Source organism: Metopolophium dirhodum, chromosome 4 (genome assembly GCF_019925205.1).
Source record: "Metopolophium dirhodum isolate CAU chromosome 4, ASM1992520v1, whole genome shotgun sequence".
Taxonomy (NCBI): domain Eukaryota; kingdom Metazoa; phylum Arthropoda; class Insecta; order Hemiptera; family Aphididae; genus Metopolophium; species Metopolophium dirhodum.
Window position 1 is genome coordinate 16,780,741 of NC_083563.1, and position 22,225 is coordinate 16,802,965.

General features: G+C 35.4%; 5 protein-coding genes and 2 pseudogenes across 6 annotated transcripts; all 7 read left to right on the forward strand.

Moving 5' to 3' along the window:
- On the forward strand, positions 1-1,392 carry LOC132943487 (uncharacterized; annotated as a pseudogene).
- A 5,623-nt stretch (positions 1,393-7,015) lies between these two features.
- LOC132943485 (uncharacterized) lies at positions 7,016-8,280 on the forward strand. 2 transcript variants are annotated; one of them, XM_061012502.1, is made up of 4 exons: positions 7,016-7,187; positions 7,245-7,349; positions 7,409-7,919; positions 7,980-8,280. In XM_061012502.1, the coding sequence occupies exons 1-4, from the start codon at positions 7,019-7,021 to the stop codon at positions 8,074-8,076; spliced, it is 882 nt and encodes a 293-aa protein (XP_060868485.1). In that variant the 5' UTR covers positions 7,016-7,018; the 3' UTR covers positions 8,077-8,280. The 2 variants fall into 2 exon arrangements, with proteins under 2 accessions (XP_060868485.1, XP_060868484.1); XM_061012501.1 differs by having other exon boundaries at positions 7,016-7,349.
- Positions 8,281-8,434: 154 nt separating this feature from the next.
- On the forward strand, positions 8,435-9,441 carry LOC132943567 (uncharacterized). Its single transcript, XM_061012602.1, has 3 exons — positions 8,435-9,200; positions 9,275-9,376; positions 9,436-9,441. Exons 1-3 carry the CDS (start codon positions 8,955-8,957, stop codon positions 9,439-9,441), a joined length of 354 nt encoding a protein of 117 aa, XP_060868585.1. The 5' UTR covers positions 8,435-8,954.
- On the forward strand, positions 9,420-11,534 carry LOC132943486 (uncharacterized; annotated as a pseudogene).
- Positions 11,535-13,802: 2,268 nt separating this feature from the next.
- Positions 13,803-15,756, forward strand: LOC132943385 (uncharacterized). The gene is made up of 2 exons (XM_061012359.1): positions 13,803-15,241; positions 15,302-15,756. Exons 1-2 carry the CDS (start codon positions 15,092-15,094, stop codon positions 15,752-15,754), a joined length of 603 nt encoding a protein of 200 aa, XP_060868342.1. The 5' UTR covers positions 13,803-15,091; the 3' UTR covers positions 15,755-15,756.
- On the forward strand, positions 13,904-14,570 carry LOC132943386 (uncharacterized). The gene is made up of 3 exons (XM_061012360.1): positions 13,904-13,962; positions 14,025-14,253; positions 14,331-14,570. Exons 1-3 carry the CDS (start codon positions 13,904-13,906, stop codon positions 14,568-14,570), a joined length of 528 nt encoding a protein of 175 aa, XP_060868343.1.
- A 4,884-nt stretch (positions 15,757-20,640) lies between the features above and the next one.
- LOC132943384 (uncharacterized) lies at positions 20,641-21,951 on the forward strand. The gene is made up of 2 exons (XM_061012358.1): positions 20,641-21,281; positions 21,346-21,951. Exons 1-2 carry the CDS (start codon positions 20,641-20,643, stop codon positions 21,422-21,424), a joined length of 720 nt encoding a protein of 239 aa, XP_060868341.1. The 3' UTR covers positions 21,425-21,951.
- The last annotated feature ends 274 nt before the right edge of the window (positions 21,952-22,225 follow it).

The window sequence follows — 22,225 nt, forward strand, 5'->3', positions numbered from 1 at the left end:
ATGTTTAAATGCGTGCAGTGTCCGTCGGTTTTTGGACGAAAAGACAGTTTGGTAAGACATGAAATAACTCATACCAGTATACGTTTTCCGTGTACCGTATGTACATCGACATTCAACTATAAATTGCATGTCAATAGACATCTGAAAAATATTCATGGTATGTTATAATTTTTTTTTATTCAATATTAATTTATTGTTATTATTTTTCCCAAGGCATTGTCAACATTCGAAGCCATTTGAGACCAATGCCCGCTGCACCAATCATAGATCAGCCAACACGAGCGCCTCGTGCCACTACTCAAGGTGATGTTATACAGATCGCGCCTCAAATATTTGTTCCCCATGTCCCGGCCGGTGGATCGAATGCGATATCCGACGACGATCTATTGTGTATGAAAGCAATGGACGAATTTGAGGATAGAGGTTAGTTTTATTTAATTTATTAGAATCAATTCGATTTTTAAAAGACCCACTGATTTTATTTTATCCACCGTGGATTATTTTTTTAAATACGTTAAGTTAAATTAGATTTATTAATCGAATACAAGTTAAACAGATTTTTAAAATACATATCGTTAGATTTTATTTTTTATTCACGGGTTGATTAGATTTTTAATAGATTCGACATTAAATTAATTTCATTAGATATTAATATTAGTTTTTTTTTTAAAAAAGATTCATACACCGTTGCCGTTAACGGGAAACGTGTTTCGGCCGCCAATACCATCTCAGCTGCTAACGCTAAAAAAATTAGATTGAATCTCGTCAAGTCACCCGGTTAGGTTGAGATTTTGTCGTCCGCAAACCGTAAAATAGCTTAGTATTATGGTAAAACTATTACTAATACGATGATTTATTCTGACTTTCTCCGCCCGCTTATGCCTAAGCTAGTCAATGTATTGAAAACCCACGTGAAAAAACATGCGATTAAAGTCAATTTGAAACTCGAGGCAACATACAACCGGCCCAACGTACCAAACTCGTCGGAGAACCGGGCATTCAAGACTTCGACGGTAGAACTTTATGAAAATAGTGACATTAGAACGATTGTAGAGAGGGCGTATATAAAGTTGATGAAGAAGAAAGATGACTACAGGTGGAGGGGGAGTGGGTTTTCCCTAGAGTCAATAGACGACTTGTTGTTGGCGATATATAAATATACACCGGTGGCTCGTCGTATATCGAGTTACCAACGTATATCGACAGGAAACGGGGTACAAAAAATCCACAAAACATAGACCAGGAATGTTTTAAGTGGGCAATTTTGGCGAGACATGCGGAAAATAATGTATCCGATAAATATAAATATTGTGTAGGAGAAAATTATAGAAAGCACGCTGATAAATATAATTTTAATGGACTCACCTCCCCCACACCACTATCCGATATTAATAAATTCGAAAAAAATAACAACAATGTCTCCATTAACGTATACGGACTAGAAAAAAAGTTACAAATACCGAAATTGTCCAGGTATGAAGTGTACCCACTGCGAGTAGTCGATGAGGAGAAACCAAACCACTTTGACTTGTTGTTGGTGACGGACGACGAAAACTCACACTATGTGTATATTTCAAATTTTTCCCGGCTCGTTAGACGACAAAAAAACAAAACATGAAGGGAGAGTAGTGTTTTGCAAGAGGTGTTTCACATCATTCGATGACAGGCGGCATAAATACAAGTTGAGCGGACAGGAAGCGCCGAATCAACACAAGCTGATTTGCGGAGAACACACACCCCAATTTTACCAGATATGCCAAAAGAGGGTGGAAGAAGACTCAGAGACACCCCATAGTAATTTATGCAGATTTTGAGATGATATTGACGAAGACTGATGAGGGCAAAGGAGACAAAACGAGGATATTACATAGAGATGAAGCGATGAGCTATGGACTCTTTGTGAAAGCGAGCGATAACGTACCGCAGGAATTATTGGAGGAACATGACATACCAACAGAGTCAATATTATACCGAGGAAACAAGAATAAGACAGACGTGGCGAGGCATTTAGTTGAAACCGTTACTGAGATGGCGCTAAAAATTGAAAAATTATTGAAGACCAATAAACCTATAGTTTTCACGCATGAACAACGGCAGTCGCATGATGCATGCAATTTATGTAATTTATGTAAGACTAACTTTACATACGACAACCATAAGGTTGCGGATCACTGTCATCTCTCTGGAAAATACCGGCAAGCTATATGTAACGCGTGCAATCTCAAACTTCAAACACCAAACTTTATACCTATATTTTTTCATAACCTGTCCAACTATGACACGCATCTAATAGTTACAGAACTTGGCCATGACACCCAAGCTATTAAAGTAATACCTAACAGCGAGGAGAAATTTATATCATTTACGAAATACGTCACAAACACCTTTTCAATGCGATTTATAGACACATTCAGGTTTATGGCATCAGGACTGTCAACTTTAGCTAAAAATCTTGTGACACCAGGGCTTGAAAATTTCCGAGAAACCACGAAACATTTTGTCGCCGGAGATATGCCGTTAGTGACTCAGAAGGGGGTGTACCCATACGAGTACACAGATAGCTGGGAGCGATTGGATGAAGAACGATTACCGAGTAAGAGGAGTTTTTATAGTACGTTGAAGGAGACCAGGATAAAGGAGGAAGACTTTGAGCACGCGAAGTTGGTTTGGGACCACTTTGGCTGTACGACGTTGGGCGAGTATTCAGACTTATATTTGAAAATCGATGTATTGCTGTTGGCTGATGTGATCGAGAACTTCCGCGACGTATGTATGAGGGCATACAACTTGGACGCAGCCCACTATTTCACCACCCCAGGCTTAAGTTTCGATGCGATGCTGAAGTTTACGGGGCAGAAACTTTCACTTTTGACAAATTATGACATGCTATTGATGTTTGAGTATGGTCAGTAAATCATTTTTTAAATGTGTATATATAATATTAATCTTATTTGTTTTTATAGGTATACATGGTGGATTGGACTGGTTCAAGCGAGCAAACGATATGCGAAGGTGAATAATGCAAAGACCCCGGACTACGATGAGACGAAAGAGAAATCGTGGATAGTATATCAGGACTGTAAGTATATTTTTTCAAAACTTAATGATATTTTCATACTTATTAAGTTTTTTTTTTTTTAAAATTTTATAGGTAACAACTTGTATGGATGGGCAATGTCGCAGTACATGCCGTACGGTGGGTTCAACTGGGTCGAACCTACATTAAACGGACTTGATGATTTGAACGACACATCACCCATAGGGCGAGTAAAAAATGAGGTGGATGTAACATAATCACAAAAATTACTTGATAAGCACAACGATCTACCATTCTTGCCGAACAGCGATATACCACGCGGGTCGAAGGGGAGGAAGTTGATGGCAACTTTTGAGATGAAGAAGAACTGTTATACATTATAGAAATCTGCAGCAGGCAATTAAGAATGGGTTGACAGTGGAAAAGGTAAATATTTGTATTTTAAACAGATTTTTATAATTTTTTTCTTATTTTTTATAGGTACATAGGGTTATTCAGTTTAACCGGTCTGACTGGTTAGCCAAATATATAGAGTTAAACACAGAGTTGAGGAAAAAGGCGAAGAATGATTTTGAGAAAGACTTTTTTAAACTTATGAATAACGCTGTATTTGTTATGCAACTTTATTTATTATATATAAACATTTTTATTGATATTTTGTGTTTGATTTTCTAGGGAAGACTATGCAATCGAAGAGGAAGGAAATGAAGATGGAGTTGGTGACATGTGAGAGGAGGTTGCAAAAATTAATAAACAAATGTACATTTAAACACTGCACAAATTACAACAAAGCCTTAACGCTGTATCGCTTGAGAATAAATTAATCAATTTCGATAGACTTATATATATTGGCAAATATACTTTTTTTAATTTATATAATACACACTTATAATTACATTTATTAATATATATATATATGTATTATTTACAGAATTTGCTGTATTAGATATTAGCAAAACGTGAATGTATGATTATCATTACAATGTCATGCAGAAACATTATGGAGATAGAATTGAGCTCATGGTGAAGACCTCCGGGCTTACCGAAATTTCGTCGTCCGCGAGCCGTAAAATTGTGTGGTATTACGCTAGGAATATCAACAATATTCAAAATTATTCAGACTTTCTCCGCTCGCTCAAGCCTGAGCTATTAAATTTAATAAAATCCCATGTACAACACCGTGCGATTAAATTAAATTTAAAACTCGAGGCGACTTACAACCGGCCCAACGTTGTAAACTCGTCTGAAAATAGGGCGTTTAAGACATCGGGGGTTGAAATTTTTCCAGAAAGTGATATTGGAGTGGTTATAGGGCGTACGTTAAGTTGTTGAAGGAAAAAGACGACTACAGCGGTAGGGGTAGCGGATTTACTTTAGATACAATAGACGGGTCATTGTTGGCGGTGTATAAATATATGCCGATGGGTGGATCGTCATACGTAAAATTACCGGAATTTATTGATAGGAAACGTGGTACAATAAATCCTCAGAACACGAATCAAGAGTGTTTCAAGTGGGCGATTCTAACAAAGCATGTGACAGATAATTTATCCGATAAAAATAAATATTTTGTCGGAGAAAATTATAAAAAGCATGTGGAAATTTATAATTTCAGCGGTATCACGTTTCCAACACCATTATCCGACGTTGAAAAATTTGAAAATAATAATCCCAACGTCTCCGTGAATGTCTACGGGTTAGAGAGAAAAATCCAGCCGCCGAAAATCCCGAAATACGAGGTGTATCCGTTACGAGTCGTCGACGAAGATAAAGCCGATCATTTTGACTTGCTGCTGGTGATGGACGGAGAAAACTCGCTCTACGTGTACATATCCAATTTTTCCCGGTTGATACGCGCACAGAAAACCAGACATAATGGGAGTGCCGTGTTCTGTAAGAGGTGTTTCACCTCGTTCGACAACAGAGCTCATAAATTCAAGTTGAGTGGGCAGGAGGCTTAAGAACAGCACAAATTGATTTGCAGGGCACACAAACCTATTTTACCGGGGATGCCGAAGGAGGGTGATTGTGTTGAGTTCAGGGCGTGAAAAAAGACAGTGCGGCATCCTTTCGTGATATACGCAGATTTCGAGTCATTGCTGGTGAAGACGGAGGAGAAGAGAGGCGAGAGTACCACAATTATACAAAAGCACGAAGCGCTGAGTTACGGGTTTTTGGTGAAGGCGAGCGACAACGTACCGACAGAGTTATTGATAGAGCACGAGATACCGGCGGGGCCGGTAATCTACAGAGGCAGCGAAGACAGGACAGACGTAGCGAGACATTTTGTAGAGTCGATAGTTGATGTGGCCCGGAAAATTGAAGGTCTGATGAAGACGAATATTCCTTTAATCATGACCGAGGGTGAAGAAAAAACACATCAAGAGTGTAGTACGTGTAATTTATGCAGATGCATATTAGCCGGGGGCGATAAGGTTAGGGATCACGATCATTTGACGGGCAAATTTAGGCAGACCTTGTGCTCTAGGTGTAACTTAGAGTTGCAACAGCCTAAATTTGTCCCCGTCTTTTTCCATAATCTTACAAACTATGACGCGCATCTTATAGTTACGGAACTTGGGTATGACACCCAAGCTATCAACGTTATACCGAACAGTGAAGAGAAATATATATCTTTCTCGAAATATATAAGTAGTACCTTCACTGTTCGGTTTATCGACACGTTCCGATTTATGGCGTCGAGTTTATCGTCCCTGGCCGAAAATTTAGTTACACCCGAATATGAGAATTTCCGTGAGACAGCCAAACATTTTGTCACCGGAGATATGCCGCTCGTGACTCGTAAGGGGGTGTACCCGTACGAGTACACGGATAGCTGGGAGCGGCTGGAGGAGACGAGGTTACCGAGGAAGAGAGAATTTTATAGTACGTTGACAGAGACCGGGATTAAGGAGAAGGAGTTTGAACACGCGAAGGAGGTCTGGGACCACTTCGGCTGTACGACGTTGGGTGAGTACAGTGACTTGTATTTGAAGATCGATGTGCTGTTGTTGGTGGACGTCTTTGAAAACTTCCGCGACGTATGCATGAGGGCGTATAACCTGGACGCCGCTCATTATTTCACCGCCCCAGGCTTGAGTTTTGATGCGATGCTTAAGTTTACCGGTCAAAAACTCCAGTTATTACATGATTATGACATGCTATTAATGTTCGAAAATGGTCAGTATATTATTTTTTTTTTTTTAATGTGCTTATAATAATCTTATATATATTTTTTATAGGTATACGTGGAGGATTGGTGCAGGCGAGTAAGAGGTATGCGAAGGCGAACAATATAAAGACCCCGGGCTACGATGCGGGTAAACCTAACTCATGGATAATTTATCAAGACTGTAAGTATATTATTTTCAAATCTGATTATTATATTTCATACTTATTAATATTTTTATAGGTAACAACTTGTACGGGTGGGCAATGTCCCAGTACATGCCGTACGGTGGGTTCAACTGGGTTGAACCTACATTAAACGGATTGGATGATTTGGATGCCACCTCCCCCATAGGACGAGTGTATGAGGTGGACGTGATGTACCCACGACACCTACACAACGAACATAACGACCTGCCTTTCTTGCCACAAAACAGCGTGCCACGAGGTTCAAAGGTGCGAAAATTGATGGCGACATTTGAAAAGAAGACAAATTATATAATTCACTACAGAAATCTGCAACAGGCGATTAAGAATGGTCTTATAGTTGAAAAAGTAAATATTTGTATTTTATATGATTTTAAACAGATTTTTAACATTTTTTCTTATTTTTACAGGTACACAGAGTTATACAATTTAACCAGTCGGACTGGTTAGCAAAATTTATAGATTTAAATACAGAGATGAGGAAGAAGGCGAAGAACGATTTCGAGAAAGATTTTTTTAAACTTATGAACAACGCTGTATTTGGTAAGTTACTTTATACTATTTATTATACTATTTACCAACATTTTTAATTTTCTAGGGAAGACTATGCAATCGAAGAGGAAGGAGATGAAGATGGAGTTGGTGTCATGCGAAAGGAGGTTACAGAAGTTGATAAATAAGAGCACATTTAAACACTGTACTAATTATAACGAAAATCTGAACGCTGTCGCACTGGAGAACAAAATTATAAAATTCAATAAACCTATATATATTGGTAAATATACTTTTAAATTGCACTTTTATCATTTATTAATACATTTATTATTTACAGGATTTGCTGTACTAGACATTAGCATAACTAAAATGTACGATTATCATTATAATATCATGCATAAACATTATGGAGACAAAATTAAATTAATGTACACTGACACAGGTAAATATAATTAAAATAATTTCATGTATATAATATATTAATTTAACATTATTTTCTAGATTCGTTGGTATACCATATATATACTGAGGACTTCTATGTAGACTTGGCTGCTAATTCTAATCTACTGGACCGGATGGACACTGCTAACCTACCCAGTGACCATCCGTGTTATGTGGCAACCAGAAATAAGGAGCCAGGACTCTTTTCCGATGAGGTGGATGCTAATATTATTACAGAGTTTGTTGCGTTGAGGGCCAAGTCATACGCGTTTAATGTATATGCTGGTCCAGAGGATGAGGTGGTAAATGACAGAGTAGGAGAAGAAAAGATCAAGGCGAAGGGTATCAGGTCTCATGTGGTTAAAAACCACATGACATTGGAAGATCATAGGAAGTGTTTGTTTGGGGAAGAAGGAGTAGAGTTATACAGAGATAATGTTTCAATACGGTCATTCAATCACCAACTTGTAACGCTAAAAACAAAAAAGTTAACATACAACAGCTACGATGATAAGAGGGTGGTGTTAGAGGACAAAATACACACACTGGCCTATGGACATTATAGTATAAAGTTATTACAAACATATATATATTTAAATTATTTTTCTAACATTTTCTCTTAATTTTATAGAGAAGATGACATATGGCCAGAACTTGAGGAAGATGGAGGGGACTGGAACGAGGAAGAGAAAGAACTAATGAGAGAGCTACTATATTGTATAACCTGATTTTATATATTTTCTGTTAATTAGTCTTATTATATATTATATCGTTTGTTATATATTGTAAATAATATGCACGTTTTAATAGTTTTAAGTTAGATTAGTATATTTCTTGTAAATTGTCATGCCATTGTATGTATTTTTGTAATTGCAATACATAAACTTGAAATTATTGTAAATAATATGCATGTTTTAATAGTTTTAAGTTAGATTAGGGTATAAACTTATAGTTTTTTTCATATTTATAATGTATAATTGTTAGATATTTAAGTTTTTTCATGTTTATAATGTATAATTGTAAGATGTTTATAATCATGTTTTTCTGTTTCAGGTAGATGGAAGCCAATATATTTCATTAAAAACCTTGTAAATGCTAACATTAATATACGGATTTCTGGTAAAGGCTAGTGAGGACGTACCGGTGGAGTTATTAACACAACATGAGATACCGACGGCGCCGGTAATCTATAGAGGTAGCAAAAACAAGACGGACGTGGCGAGGCATTTTGTAGAATCAGTAATTGATGTGGCCCGGAAAATTGAAAGTCTGATGAAAATTAATATCCCTATAATCATGACTGAGGACGAAGAAAAAACACATCAAGAGTGTAGTGTGTGTAATTTATGCAAATGCAATTTAGCCGGGGTCGTAAAGGTTAGGGATCATGATCATTTGACCGGCAAATTTAGGGGGGCCTTGTGCTCGGGATGTAACCTGAAGTTGCAACAGCCTAAATTTGTCCCTGTTTTTTTTCATAATCTCTCAAACTACGACTCACATTTCATAATCACTGAACCTACCGAACAGTGAAGAGAAATTTATATCTTTCTCGAAATATATAAGTAATACCTTCACTGTTCGGTTTATCGACACGTTCAGGTTTATGGCTTCGAGTTTATCGTCCCTTGCTGAAAATTTAGTTACACCCGAACATGAAAACTTCCGTGAGACAGCCAAACATTTTATCACCGGAGATATGCCGCTCGTAACTCGGAAGGTGGTATACCCTTACGAGTACACGGATTGTTGGGAGCGGCTGGATGATATAATATTACCGAGGAAGCGAGATTTCTACAGCACGTTAACGGAGACCGGGATTAAGGAGAGTGAATATGACCATGCTAAGGAGGTATGTATACGCTGCACACGTATTTAGATATATATTTGAAATGTAAATAATGTAAATAATGTTGTGTGTTACAGGTATGGAGTCATTTTAACTGCAGGACGCTCGTTGATTATTCTGACCTGTACCTCAAAATCGACGTGTTGCTGCTGGCTGATGTGTTCGAGAATTTCCGCGACGTTTGTATGAGGACGTATAACTTGGACGCTGCCCATTATTTTACCGCCCCCGGCTTAAGTTTTGACACGATGCTGAAGTTCACGGGGCAAAAACTACAGTTGTTGGACGATTATGACATGCTTCTGATGTTTGAGAACGGTCAGTATATTAGTAACACAGAGATGAGGAAAAGGGCAAGGAACGCGCTTGAGAAAGATTTTTTCAAACTTATGAATAATGCTGTATTTGGTATGTTACTTTATACTATTTACTAACATTTTATTTTTACAGGTAAAACAATGCAGTCAAAACGGAAAGAAATGAAGATGGAGTTGGTGTCATGTGAGAGGAGGTTGCAAAAATTAATAAACAAATGTACATTTAAACACTGTACAAACTATAATGAGAATTTAAATGCAGTCGCTTTAGAAAATAAAATTATTAAATTCGATAAACCTATATATATTGGTAAATATACTTTTTAAATTATATAATACACTTTTATCATACATTTTATTTTCTATAGGATTTGCAGTACTGGATATCAGTAAGACGTTGATGTACGACTATCACTACAATGTTATGCATAGGCACTATAGGGATAACATTAAGCTTATGTACACTGATACAGGTAAATATATTAAAACTTATCTAATTTTCATATATTATGTTAATTATTATTGTTATTTTCAGATTCGTTGATATATCATATTAAAACTACTGATTTTTATGAAGACTTGGCAGCTAATCACAGCTTGTTGGACCGAATGGACACTGCAAATCTGCCTCTTAACCATCCATGTTATGTTGCAGTTAGAAAGAAGGAACCTGGGAACTTCTCGGACATGCTAATATAATCACCGAATTTTGTGCATTGAGGGCGAAATCGTATGCTTTCCACGTATACTCTGGGGATGACGACAGAGTAGGAGTTGTAAAAATCAAAGCAAAAGGAATAAGGCAGCATGTGGTTAAGAACCACATGACATTGGAAGACCACAGGAGGTGTTTGTTTGGAGAAGCTGGCGTTGATGTGTATAAGGAAAATGTATCAATTAGGTCATTCAAACATCAACTCGTGACGATTAAGACGAAAAAATTAACATATAACAGCTATGATGACATGAAGGTAGTGCTAGAGGATAAAATAAATACACTGGCCCATGGACATTATAGTATAGAGTAAGTTTTTAAATTATTTTATATTTTTTAAAAATTATTTTGCTAACATTTTATCTTAATCTTATAGGGAAGATGAACCAGAGGATGATTGGTCGGAATTAGATTGTATGGAAGATGAAGAAGGACAGATCTGAAACGAGGAAGAGAAAGGATTAATGAGAGGCCTTCTACAATGCCTAACCTAATTTTATATACTGCACATTTTTTTTTTAAATAGTTTTATTGTAAATATTATACGTTAATATCAACTAGTCGCTGGGACATTTTCAAAAAATTTTGTAGTATTTTGTAATTAACGAATCGTGTTGTTTACACCATAAGAATTTAAATCATACACAGTGTACATATAACTGAGTTTTCAAATTGTTGAAATGGTTTAATAAAAATACGTGAAATAATATGCTATATAATATATAATATTTCTGAAATAAATGTATATTATATTATATAATCGTGTACTGTGTTTTATTACACAAATATGTGTGTGTATTTATGTATATAATTGACATCTGGGTTCTACGTTCACACGGTCTCACGGCCGACTCCGCATTCCTTAACAATTCTTTTAAAAATAATTTGTAGAATAATATAATATAATTTCTGTATACACGATATTATTATATTTCACCATTAAATTTATATTATGGGTACGAATATCGAGATTTTACAACACAAATAAGCCACATCTGGGCGGACATAGACGGGGTATGAAGTACCCCGCCAGCCTGCGTCGGCGTCCCGGTGGACGCACATGACGTGGTCAAGACGACACATTCCGGGGTATACGACGCACAGGATCCGCTTGAGGATCGACCCTTTTTTACTGTAATTTACACATGTGTGTATATCAATCGGTGTACTAGCTCAAAATTGCGCACGCCGAACGGTGTAGGTGGGGTTCGCCGTCGATGATGATATAATTTTGGACACTTTTCCGCTGTCCACTCAATATTAAATCAGTCTTATTTTCTCTGCAGTACATAACAGACCTCTCCAGATATTATCAGTCGCCAGCTCAATTCATTAATATTACAACACCTCCGTACGAATAAAGTGAGTTTTATTTAATAATTATTATATGCTGTCGTATTACAATAGTATAATGCCTATAATTTTTAAAATATCATTAATTTATATTATATTATACGAAATTAACAGGAGTTATATTTTTCAGTTCTGAATTCATTCCCTATCTACATTCAACTACGTCAAGCCGTCCACAACTACACGATCTACTAAAAATAAAAGTGAGTTAATTTAATTAATTAATTAAACAATTATATATATATATATATATACAATTGTATCAAACATAATTGTAAAATTGTAAAACTGTGTGGTATTACGCTAGAAATATCAACAATATTCAAAATTATTCAGACTTTCTCCGACCCCTCATGCCTGAACTAGTCATTTTATTTAAGACCTCCGTACAAAAACATTCTATTAAATTCAACCTGAAGCTCGAAGCTACGTACAACCGGCCCAACGTCCCCAATTCGTCGGAGAACCGGGCATTTAAGACAGTGGCGACAGAAATTTACCCTGACAGCGATATAAGAACTATTGTAGAGAGAGCGTACATGAAGTTGGTTCAGGAGAAAGATGACTACATCGGGAGGGGTAGTGGATTTACACTGGAGACGATCGATGGGCTGTTGTTGACCGTGTATAAATATACACCGATGGGCGGCTCGTCGTATATTCAACTACCTGAATATATAGATAGAAAACGGGGGACCATCAACCCACAAAACACGGATCAGGAGTGCTTCAAGTGGGCGATTTTGGCGAGGCTTGTAGCCGAAAATTTATCTGATAGATATAAATATTGTGTCGGAGAAAATTATAAAAAGCATGAGAAAAATTGTAATTTTAACGGTATATCGTTCCCGACACCAATATCAGACATCACCAAATTTGAAAAAAATAATAATAACGTCTCTATAAATGTATACGGCCTCGACAAAAAATTCCAGGCACCCCGTAAGTACCCAACGTACGAAGTGTATCCGTTACGAGTCGTCGACGAAGAAAAAAAGGATCGTTTTGACTTGCTGCTGGTGATGGACGGAGAAAACTCGCACTACGTGTACATATCCAATTTTTCCCGGTTGATACGCGCACAGAAAACCAGACATAATGGGAGTGCCGTGTTCTGTAAGAGGTGTTTCACCTCGTTCGACAACAGAGCTCATAAATTCAAGTTGAGTGGGCAGGAGGCTTAAGAACAGCACACATTGATTTGCAGGGCACACAAACCTATTTTACCGGGGATGCCGAAGGAGGGTGATTGTGTTGAGTTCAGGGCGTGGAAAAAGACAGTGCGGCATCCTTTCGTGATATACGCAGATTTCGAGTCATTGCTGGTGAAGACGGAGGAGAAGAGAGGCGAGAGTACCACAATTATACAAAAGCACGAAGCGCTGAGTTACGGGTTTTTGGTGAAGGCGAGCGACCAGAACTGTTGATCATGACGTGGAGGATTTCAGTGTGAACGACTACCTCACAGCTTCAATGGATGTAGGCACCTATATTATTATAAAGGGTAACGATGTACTGAAGTAGTATAAAAAGGACAGTTCGTGCACATCGTCCTCGTCCTCGTCCTCGTCCTCGTCTTCCCCTCGCCTTACTCGTCATCCACTCGTCTTGCCGCCGCCGCCTGATCGGTCACGTGACGGACGTAATGTATTATATTCGCGCATGCGTACAACACAGAGTTATCAGTCATATGATACCATATTATTGTACATATACCATATTATTGTACATACACCATATTATTGTACATATACCATATTATTGTACATATACCATATTATTGTACATATACCATATTATTGTACATATACCATATTATTGTACATATACCATATTATTGTACATATTATTGTAATATTTTTTCTATCAATAAATATTGAAAAAAGGCTTTGGAGAGATTCGAACTCTCGATCTCCGTCTTACATTCTGGCGCTTTAACCCACTCAGCCACAAAGCCGTAATACCAATAGAATGATTCTTAACGTATATAGCTACGAATATTATTGTACACATCTCTATGTAATAACTGGTTGATACATTTATGTATCAAGGACTTATGTTACATTTAAAAATAATATACTTGTACAATTTTATAAAAATAATATTATTATCATCATATAATAACATATTTATAAAAATGTAACATAAAATTCAGGGTAAGTCGACATCTCTTTTAAGGTTTCATCGAGCGTTTTGTATTCATGAATCATCTTAGAAACCCAGATGTTAGACTAGTCGTGTTTTTAACGTTGATCCGTACATTTATGTAATTTTGTCCTTTTATTAGTTTTGTTTATATTTTTATATTTTATAAAATAATTATGTGTCGTGTAATTCTCGAAGTCGACATCACACCTAACAGACGAATTTTACAAAATGCGTAAGTGTTAGTAATTTTTAATTATTTAGCTATATATTTATATATATATTTTTTTTATTCAGTGAGATAATTGACTCGCCAGTCGTTCGGGTAGCCAACCCTGACACTATTATTTATTTAAGACGGTTGCACCAAGAATACTCACTAATAAATAATTCAGGCGAGAGGAGGAGGATATGGTCAGCACATGCGAGATCGGTTTCTTTACGGTGTAATGTAGAATTGAGAGTTGTGTGTATGTTAATGCGTGATAGTCACTATGATCGATCGATTCCTGAAGATGAGATTATAGTAAGTTTAAAAATACGAATATTCAAATATTGTAGATAATATGATTAGATTTACTAATATCAGTTAATTTATTATAGATTCAATTATCGTTTCGTGTTTTGATACAGTCATCTAGATCGATCCGTAGGCATACACAATATTATATTATAATGCAGTTAGTTTACGGGTTCCGAAGAATAGCGATGTTTGATTCGGAACGTATTAGGGATCAAATAGAAACAGAATGGACGATGAATGTTTTAACCATTCTGACATATCTACATTTTGATCTATACACTTCTCGTTTTATTCTTCAAAGAATAAGAAATCTAAACTAACTTATTTACTAAAATTAATGAACTAATAAATAATATTTTCCTTATTACCATACATCAGTTTATATTATTTCAGAAAAACTATATGCTCACTACCTTTACTAGCATAATATCTATTTTTACCTAGCATAATGTTTCTCGAAATATTCAAAAATATTTCAAAAAACCATAATTCTATCAAAGTAAATGTTTAAATAAAATGTTTCTCCCCCTTCTTCACTATAAAAATGTTTGAAATCGACGGACGGTCGGTACCTTACCCCGTGTGGGTATGACCGGTCAGTGTGTATCCAGTCTTCAGTCCGGTGTACACACATTTCGCGATAGTTTTTTACATCAGATTTCTTCAGATACGAAATTATCTACTTATACGAGATTTTTATTTACCATAGTAGGTATTAATTATTATTATTATTTTTTTTTTTTTTATATTTCGTTTGTCATTACCGGAAAAAATGTGAGTATTTTGTTTTATATTATTCATAAGATATTTAAGAATTACATATAATTTATTCGACTTTTAGATGTCTAACAATTCTTCACCGAGTACTCCGGTGTATGAAGGAGATGAGTTTAATAGACGTCTGGCGGGGATACCTATGGAGGGTAGCCAAAACACGGATCACCAGTCTCCAGTTGTCATTGAAGGCAACTTTTTCATGTATGGTGAGATGGTAAGTTAATTATTTTTCTAAAATAAAATTTAAAATAAATTGTTTATTATTATTATTTAGACTCAATCCGGAGATAGTGGTTACTCCACTAACCCGAGCACGCAGGTTGAAAATCGTGACTGGCATAGAGCTTATTCTCCTTTTAGTCCCTCTGCAAGTCCACCTCAACTATCACAGATGGAGAATCGGGTACGATCTTTGTCTCCGGATCAACCTGTTTTTATGGAGGAAGTTTCGCCCGATATGTTCCCGCCGACAACACCGAGGGCATACGCACTGAGGGTGAGAAACGATCTCTTCCCGGAGGTAGTTTCTCAGCCCATGGTACCCCCCGAATTCAACTTGTTAATTGTCGGGGAAATTATGAACACGTCGCGGCATTCTGGAGGGCAATCACCAGAAATGGATTGGAGTGATGACGGAAATGATGAGGAGTTTATCCGTCATATGGAGGCATATGAAGAAGATGAAGAGCTGAACCGGTATATGGATTTGTATGAAGGGGGGAAGTAATGACTGAATTATTTATTATTTTCAAAATATATGTATATATTTTTATTTTAAAACCACGCATTCTATAATTCATATTTCCAAACTATATTAATATTTATAAATATTTTGTTAGCTATGTTAGTAGTAATTTTGAAGTAGCAGATGCTTGCTTTTCTTTGTATGTTAGTAACTAATTTTATATGGCTTCTTCGAGTAACCGACGGAGAAATATCTAGAGAGTCGATGGGAAGAAAATCTATTGTAAGCATGTCGATTCGTATCGTAAGATAGAGTTATTGTTATAGCAGGGTAGAAAATAAACCACTATTGTTGGAGAACACACACGTAGTTAGCTTTAGTAACATAACAACTATTTTTTCTAAAGAAAATGTCGACCAAAATAATTGAGCACATTACTCGAATCACGGATTTATCATAGCCAATGTCTAAATAATATTTTAGTAATACATGGCTTAACATTTTACCACCTCCAAAAATTCTAGACATCAACGGCCACTCGGTACCTTGGTCCGTCAAGCGCTGATGATCGGTCAGTGTGTAACCAGTCTTTTACCCGGTGAAGACATATTTCGTGATTACTACCTTAAGATTTTTATTTTACCAAGTATATTCTTGTTATATTTTTCTCACTTTTTTTTCTTTTAACGAATATAATATTATGTTTAACTGTGGTAAGTGTCCTGCTGTATTCAGGCTAAAGTATAATTTGGCTAGACACGAAAAATCACATAATGCAGTCCGCCTCTCTTGTCCGTCATGCATTGTAACATTTTCCGACAAATCTAACTTGGCGCGCCATATGAAAAACAAACATGGTATGTACAGAACATTTGATATACCTATTATAATTTTTTTTTTTACGAAGTTAATTTATTTAGTTTCTTTATTATTTTTTTTTTTTTATTCTTTAGGTATTGCTCGTGTACCTACAGTACAACATAATGAGGTAGTTGAGCCTCCACACGCCAGTGTATCCGTCATTCAACCAGAACCACCGGCCCTCAGTCGAACAAATCCAGACGGATACATAGAGCTTGCACCGGAAATACTTGTACCAGACACTCCAGCTGGACCATCTAACAGAAGTCAAGTCATGCGGGAATCAGCTATTCTCCCAGTACACGAAAATGAGCAATGGCTTGATGAAGAAGCGAGCGACGAAATATGTGTGGAAACGATGAAACATGTTGAGGAAGTGGGACTATGCGATGAGACAGGTAAGATTTTTTTTTTTTTTTAATATTATGGAAGGGATGTATTAGGTTTTTTTTTCTGATTTTTAAAAATTATTTTAGATTATTATACTACTACAAAAAGGGGAAAGCGTATACACGTAGAAAATACGAAAACTGCTAAAAATTCAAAAAAAATACGAATGCAGGTAGTTCAGGAGGCAGGGTTCGTTGAAATAAGTTCATCGCATAATAGGATCGTAGTAAATTATTTCGCGAAAAATATATTAAATATTCGAGATTATATTACTTTTTTATCATCAATTAAATTAGATTTGAAAACATTATTAAAATCATTCGTTCAAAAAAGTCCTATTAAATTTAATTTGAAACTGGAGGCTACATATCACCGAATCAACATCGAAAACTCGTCCGAGAATAGATCGTTCAAGACATCGGCTAGGGCGATTTTCTTAGATTCAGATTTAGGGGAAATAATTGATCAGGCGTACGGTAAACTATTAGAGGAGGAAGAAACATACGTTTCACGTGGAAGTGGGTTTACATTACAAAACATAGATGGTATCATATTAACAGTTTATAAGTATACACCTATGCTTGGTGCAGGTTATTCTAATCTCCCTGGTCGTATACAAAACAACGATAATGAAAATAACGGTAGTGGTGAAGGTGTCGAAAATAATAGTAGAGGGGGAGGTGACGTGAATAATGGTAGAGGTGACGTAAATAATGGTAGAGGAGAAGGTGACGAGAATAATGGTAGAGGAGAAGGTGACGAGAATAATGATAGTGAAGGGGGTGACGAAAATATTGAAAGCGAAGAGGGGGAGAGAGATCAGGTTATGGAGAGAAATGGAGTGACTTATATTTCTTTACCAAGTGAAATTCAAAGAAAACAGGGGACGATAAATCCACAAAATAACGATCAGCACTGTTTCAAATGGAGTGTTCTGGCAAAACATGTCACCGGTAGAAACAGGAGTCGTATCGGAAATAATTACAACCAACATTCTGAAAAATATGACTTCACAGGTTTGTCGTTCCCAACACCGTTGAGTGAAGTTAAAATTTTTGAACGGAAAAATCCTACTGTTAGTATTAATGTTTATGGACTGGAGAAAAAATTAAACCCCCTATTAAAAACTAAGTCGTATATTGTTTTTCCGCTGAAAGTCATCGACAAGGAGAAAGAAGAACATATTGATTTACTATATATTACGAAGGATGAAAAAATGCATTATATTTATATAAGCAATTTTTCTAGGCTTATTCGTTCTCAATCAACGGGGCATATAGCGAGTCGCGTGTTTTGTAAGCGATGTTTTACTTCTTTTGACAATAGAGCGCGTAAACATAGAAAAAGTGGTCAAGCGGGGCTTGACGAGCATATGATAATTTGTGGGTCGCATAATGCAATTTTACCTGTAATGCCTAAACCCGAAGATGTACTCAAATTTAAATCGTGGGAAAATACGGTTCGACATCCCTTCGTAATATACGCGGACTTCGAAGCGCTGTTAGTGAAGAGCGATGAGAGTAGGGGGGATAATACAACAGTCATACATAAACATAAAGCGATGAGCTACGGATTCGTGGTTAAGGCGGCAGATAACGTACCAAAAGAGCTTCTAGAACAATATATGATTCCGGAATCTGTGAATGGTGACCGAGGTAATGTAGACCGTGAGGATGTAGCCCAAAATTTCGTAGACGCGATCGTAGATGTGGGTAGGCGGATAGAAAAGTTACTGAAAACGAATATACCATTAATTATGAGTGACAATGAAGAAAAAACACACCAAGAGTGTAAAATATGCAATTTATGTAATCGTACAGTATTCAAATGTGATAAAGTTAGAGACCACGACCATTTAACTGGTAAATTTAGACAGACGCTTTGTTCTAAATGCAATCTTAAATTACAACAGCCTAAATTTGTTCCATGTTACTTACACAATTTAAGTAACTACGACTCTAATTTTATCATTACTGAACTAGCTTACGATTCCAAGTCTATTAATGTTATCCCGAATAGTGAAGAGAAATTTATTTCTTTTTCTAAATATTTAAGTAGTACTTTCACTATTAGGTTTATTGATACGATGAGGTTTATGCCATCGAGCTTGGAAAGTCTTGCCGAGAATCTTGTTACCCCAGGCCTTGAAAAATTCCGTGAGGCAGCTAAACATTTTGCCGCTGGAGATATGTCACTCGTTACTCGTAAGGGGGTATATCCTTACGAGTATACGGATAGTTGGGAGAAATTAGATGAGGACAGTTTACCGGGGAAAGACGAATTTTATAGTACTCTTCATGAGAAAGCGATTGAGGACGATGAGTATGATCACGCTTTGGTGGTTTGGCAGCACTTCGCGTGTAAAACACTAGGAGAATATTCCGATTTATACTTAAAAATTGATGTGCTTTTGCTTGCTGACATTTTTGAAAACTTTCGAGATGTGTGCATGAAAGCTTATGCTATCGACCCCGCATTTTATTATACAGCTCCAGGAATGTCTTTTCATTGTATGTTGAAGAAGACTCAGATTAGATTACAGCTTTTATCAGATTACGAGATGCTGTTAATGTTCGAAAAAGGTAAGGAAAAAAAAAGTTTAAAAGTTTAAAAGATTTATTATTATTATTTTTGATTTTATAGGTATTCGTGGAGGTCTTGTGCAGGCGAGCAAGCGGTATGCGACGGCAAACCATGAGAAAGTTCCCGATTATGATGCTGAGAAAGAAAAATCGTGGCTGGTGTATCAGGATTGTAAGAAAAAATATATTTTTTTTAAAAAATATTTTCATACCTTATTTATATAAAATATTCTTAGGTAATAATCTCTATGGTTACGCGATGAGTCAATACATGCCAACTGGCGGTTTTAAATGGGTGAAACCTACGCTTGCAGGATTGAATGATTTGGATGATACTTCACCTATAGGGCGTATTTATGAGGTTGATATATCATATCCAAAAGAACTCCACGATCGGCATAACGACTTTCCGTTTCTTCCTCAAAACGCTACACCCGTAGGCTCAAAGGTTCCAAAACTGATGGCGACCCTAGAGACAAAAAAAAACTATATTGTTCATTACAGAAACCTTCAGCAGGCCATTAAAAACGGATTAATAGTTGAAAAAGTAAAACGATATTTTTTATTATTTTTTTTTTTATATAATATTATAATATTCAAGTATTTCATATTATTATTATTATTATAGGTGCATAGAGTTATTCAATTCAATCAGTCAGGGTGGTTAGCTGAGTATATTTTATTGAATACAATTTTGAGGAAGAACTCAAAAAATGATTTTGAGAGTCTATTTTTTAAGCTTATGATTAACGCTGTATTTGGTAAGTTACTTTTAACTTTTAATCTTTTGTTTTGAACTTTTAAAAACTTAATTTATTATTTTACAGGGAAAACCCTTGAATCGATGAGGCACAGATTGAAAATGGAAATAGTAGTGAGTGATAGACGATTACAAAAACTCATAAATAAATCGACATTTAAGCATTGTACTTCGTACAGAGAAAATATTTCTGCTGTAACGTTGGAAAATAAAATCATTGATTTCTGTAAACCGATATATATAGGTAAATATTTTTATATTGAATTTGACCATGACAGATATAATAATTTTTATAAAATTAAGGTTTTGCGGTCCTTGATATTTCGAAAAGTTTAATGTACGACTATCACTACGAGGTAATGCAGAAACATTACGGAGAGAAAATCAAACTCATGTATACTGACACTGGTAAAAATATATATATATTTATTTGTAACTATGTATATTATAAAACTACATTCATACTTATTATTTTTATTTTAGATTCACTGGTGTACCATATATTCACCGATGATTTTTACGAGGACCTATTAAACTACCCAATCTTACTTAACCGGTTGGATACTGCAAACCTTCCACAGGATCATCCCTGTTATATCGCCGAACGTCGTAAGGTCCCAGGGTATTTCTCCGACGAAACTGATGGATTGATTATGACAGCTTTTTGTGCTCTCCGTGCTAAATCATATGCTTATAAAATCGAGGGGAGAGGGGCCATTCAACCAAAAGAGGAGATTAGGGCAAAGGGTATAAGACGTCATGTAGTTGATAACCACATGACGTTCGAGGACCATCGGATGTGTCTGTTTAGTGAACCCGGATTAGTAGTTTATAAACAGAATATTTCAATTAGGTCATTCAACCACCAGCTAATGACACTCAATACAAACAAATTGTCTTACAATAATCATGACGACAAGAGATTCATTCTAGATGACAAAATACATACCTTAGCTTATGGACATTATCGTATAGAGTATGAAAAATGAATAAAAGTATATTTTATTTTATTTTACTTACATTATTTTTGAATTTTATAGAGAGGCTAAAGAACTCGAGAGGGAACTTGAGAGGGTGGAAGCAGAGATGGTAGCAATGATGGAGGGTGTAGGATATTAAGTTTTATGAAGATAGTTTAATATATTATAAGTACCATGTATATAGTATAATATTATATAATTTTTAAGTCTGTAAATATCATGTAAATATCATGTAAATATCATGTAAAAATCATGTAACATTTTCTGTAAATATTATGTTTATGTATATTATTGTTTTTATATTTTAGTTATTATTTTTGTATGTATATTTATTAAATTATTATATAACTAAATGACATGTAAATAACCTGAAAATAATTTATTTCTGTAAATACTTTGTAAATATCATGTAACATTAATACTTTATATCTGTAAATACTTAGAAAATATCATGTAAAAATCTTGTATTATTTTCTGTAAAATTATATTCATTTTTTATTTTTTTTTTATTTCATGATTAGTCTTAATAATATATTTAATCATTTTTTTCTGTTTCAGATCAAAGGAAAACAATATTAGTATATATTTTTAATTAAAAACCTTGTAAATGTTATCATATATAAATGTATATGTATATATGTTAACATATTATATTAAAAACCTTGTGAATGTTAACATATATATAAATGTATGTATATATGTTAACATATAAATAAAAAAAAATCAATGTTAAAATATAATATTATTATGTTTATTAAATAAAATGTATACATTCACAATTTTTAAGAATTATTTACAAACCATTTTCTAATAGCAAATACTTTATAAAATGTACATTGTTTTGGATTAAAATCCATATGAAAAATACAGCAGGGGTGAGTTTCTCCATCACATATTTCGTCCAAACGTGGACATCCAAGGTCTTCGATGTTGATTAGTG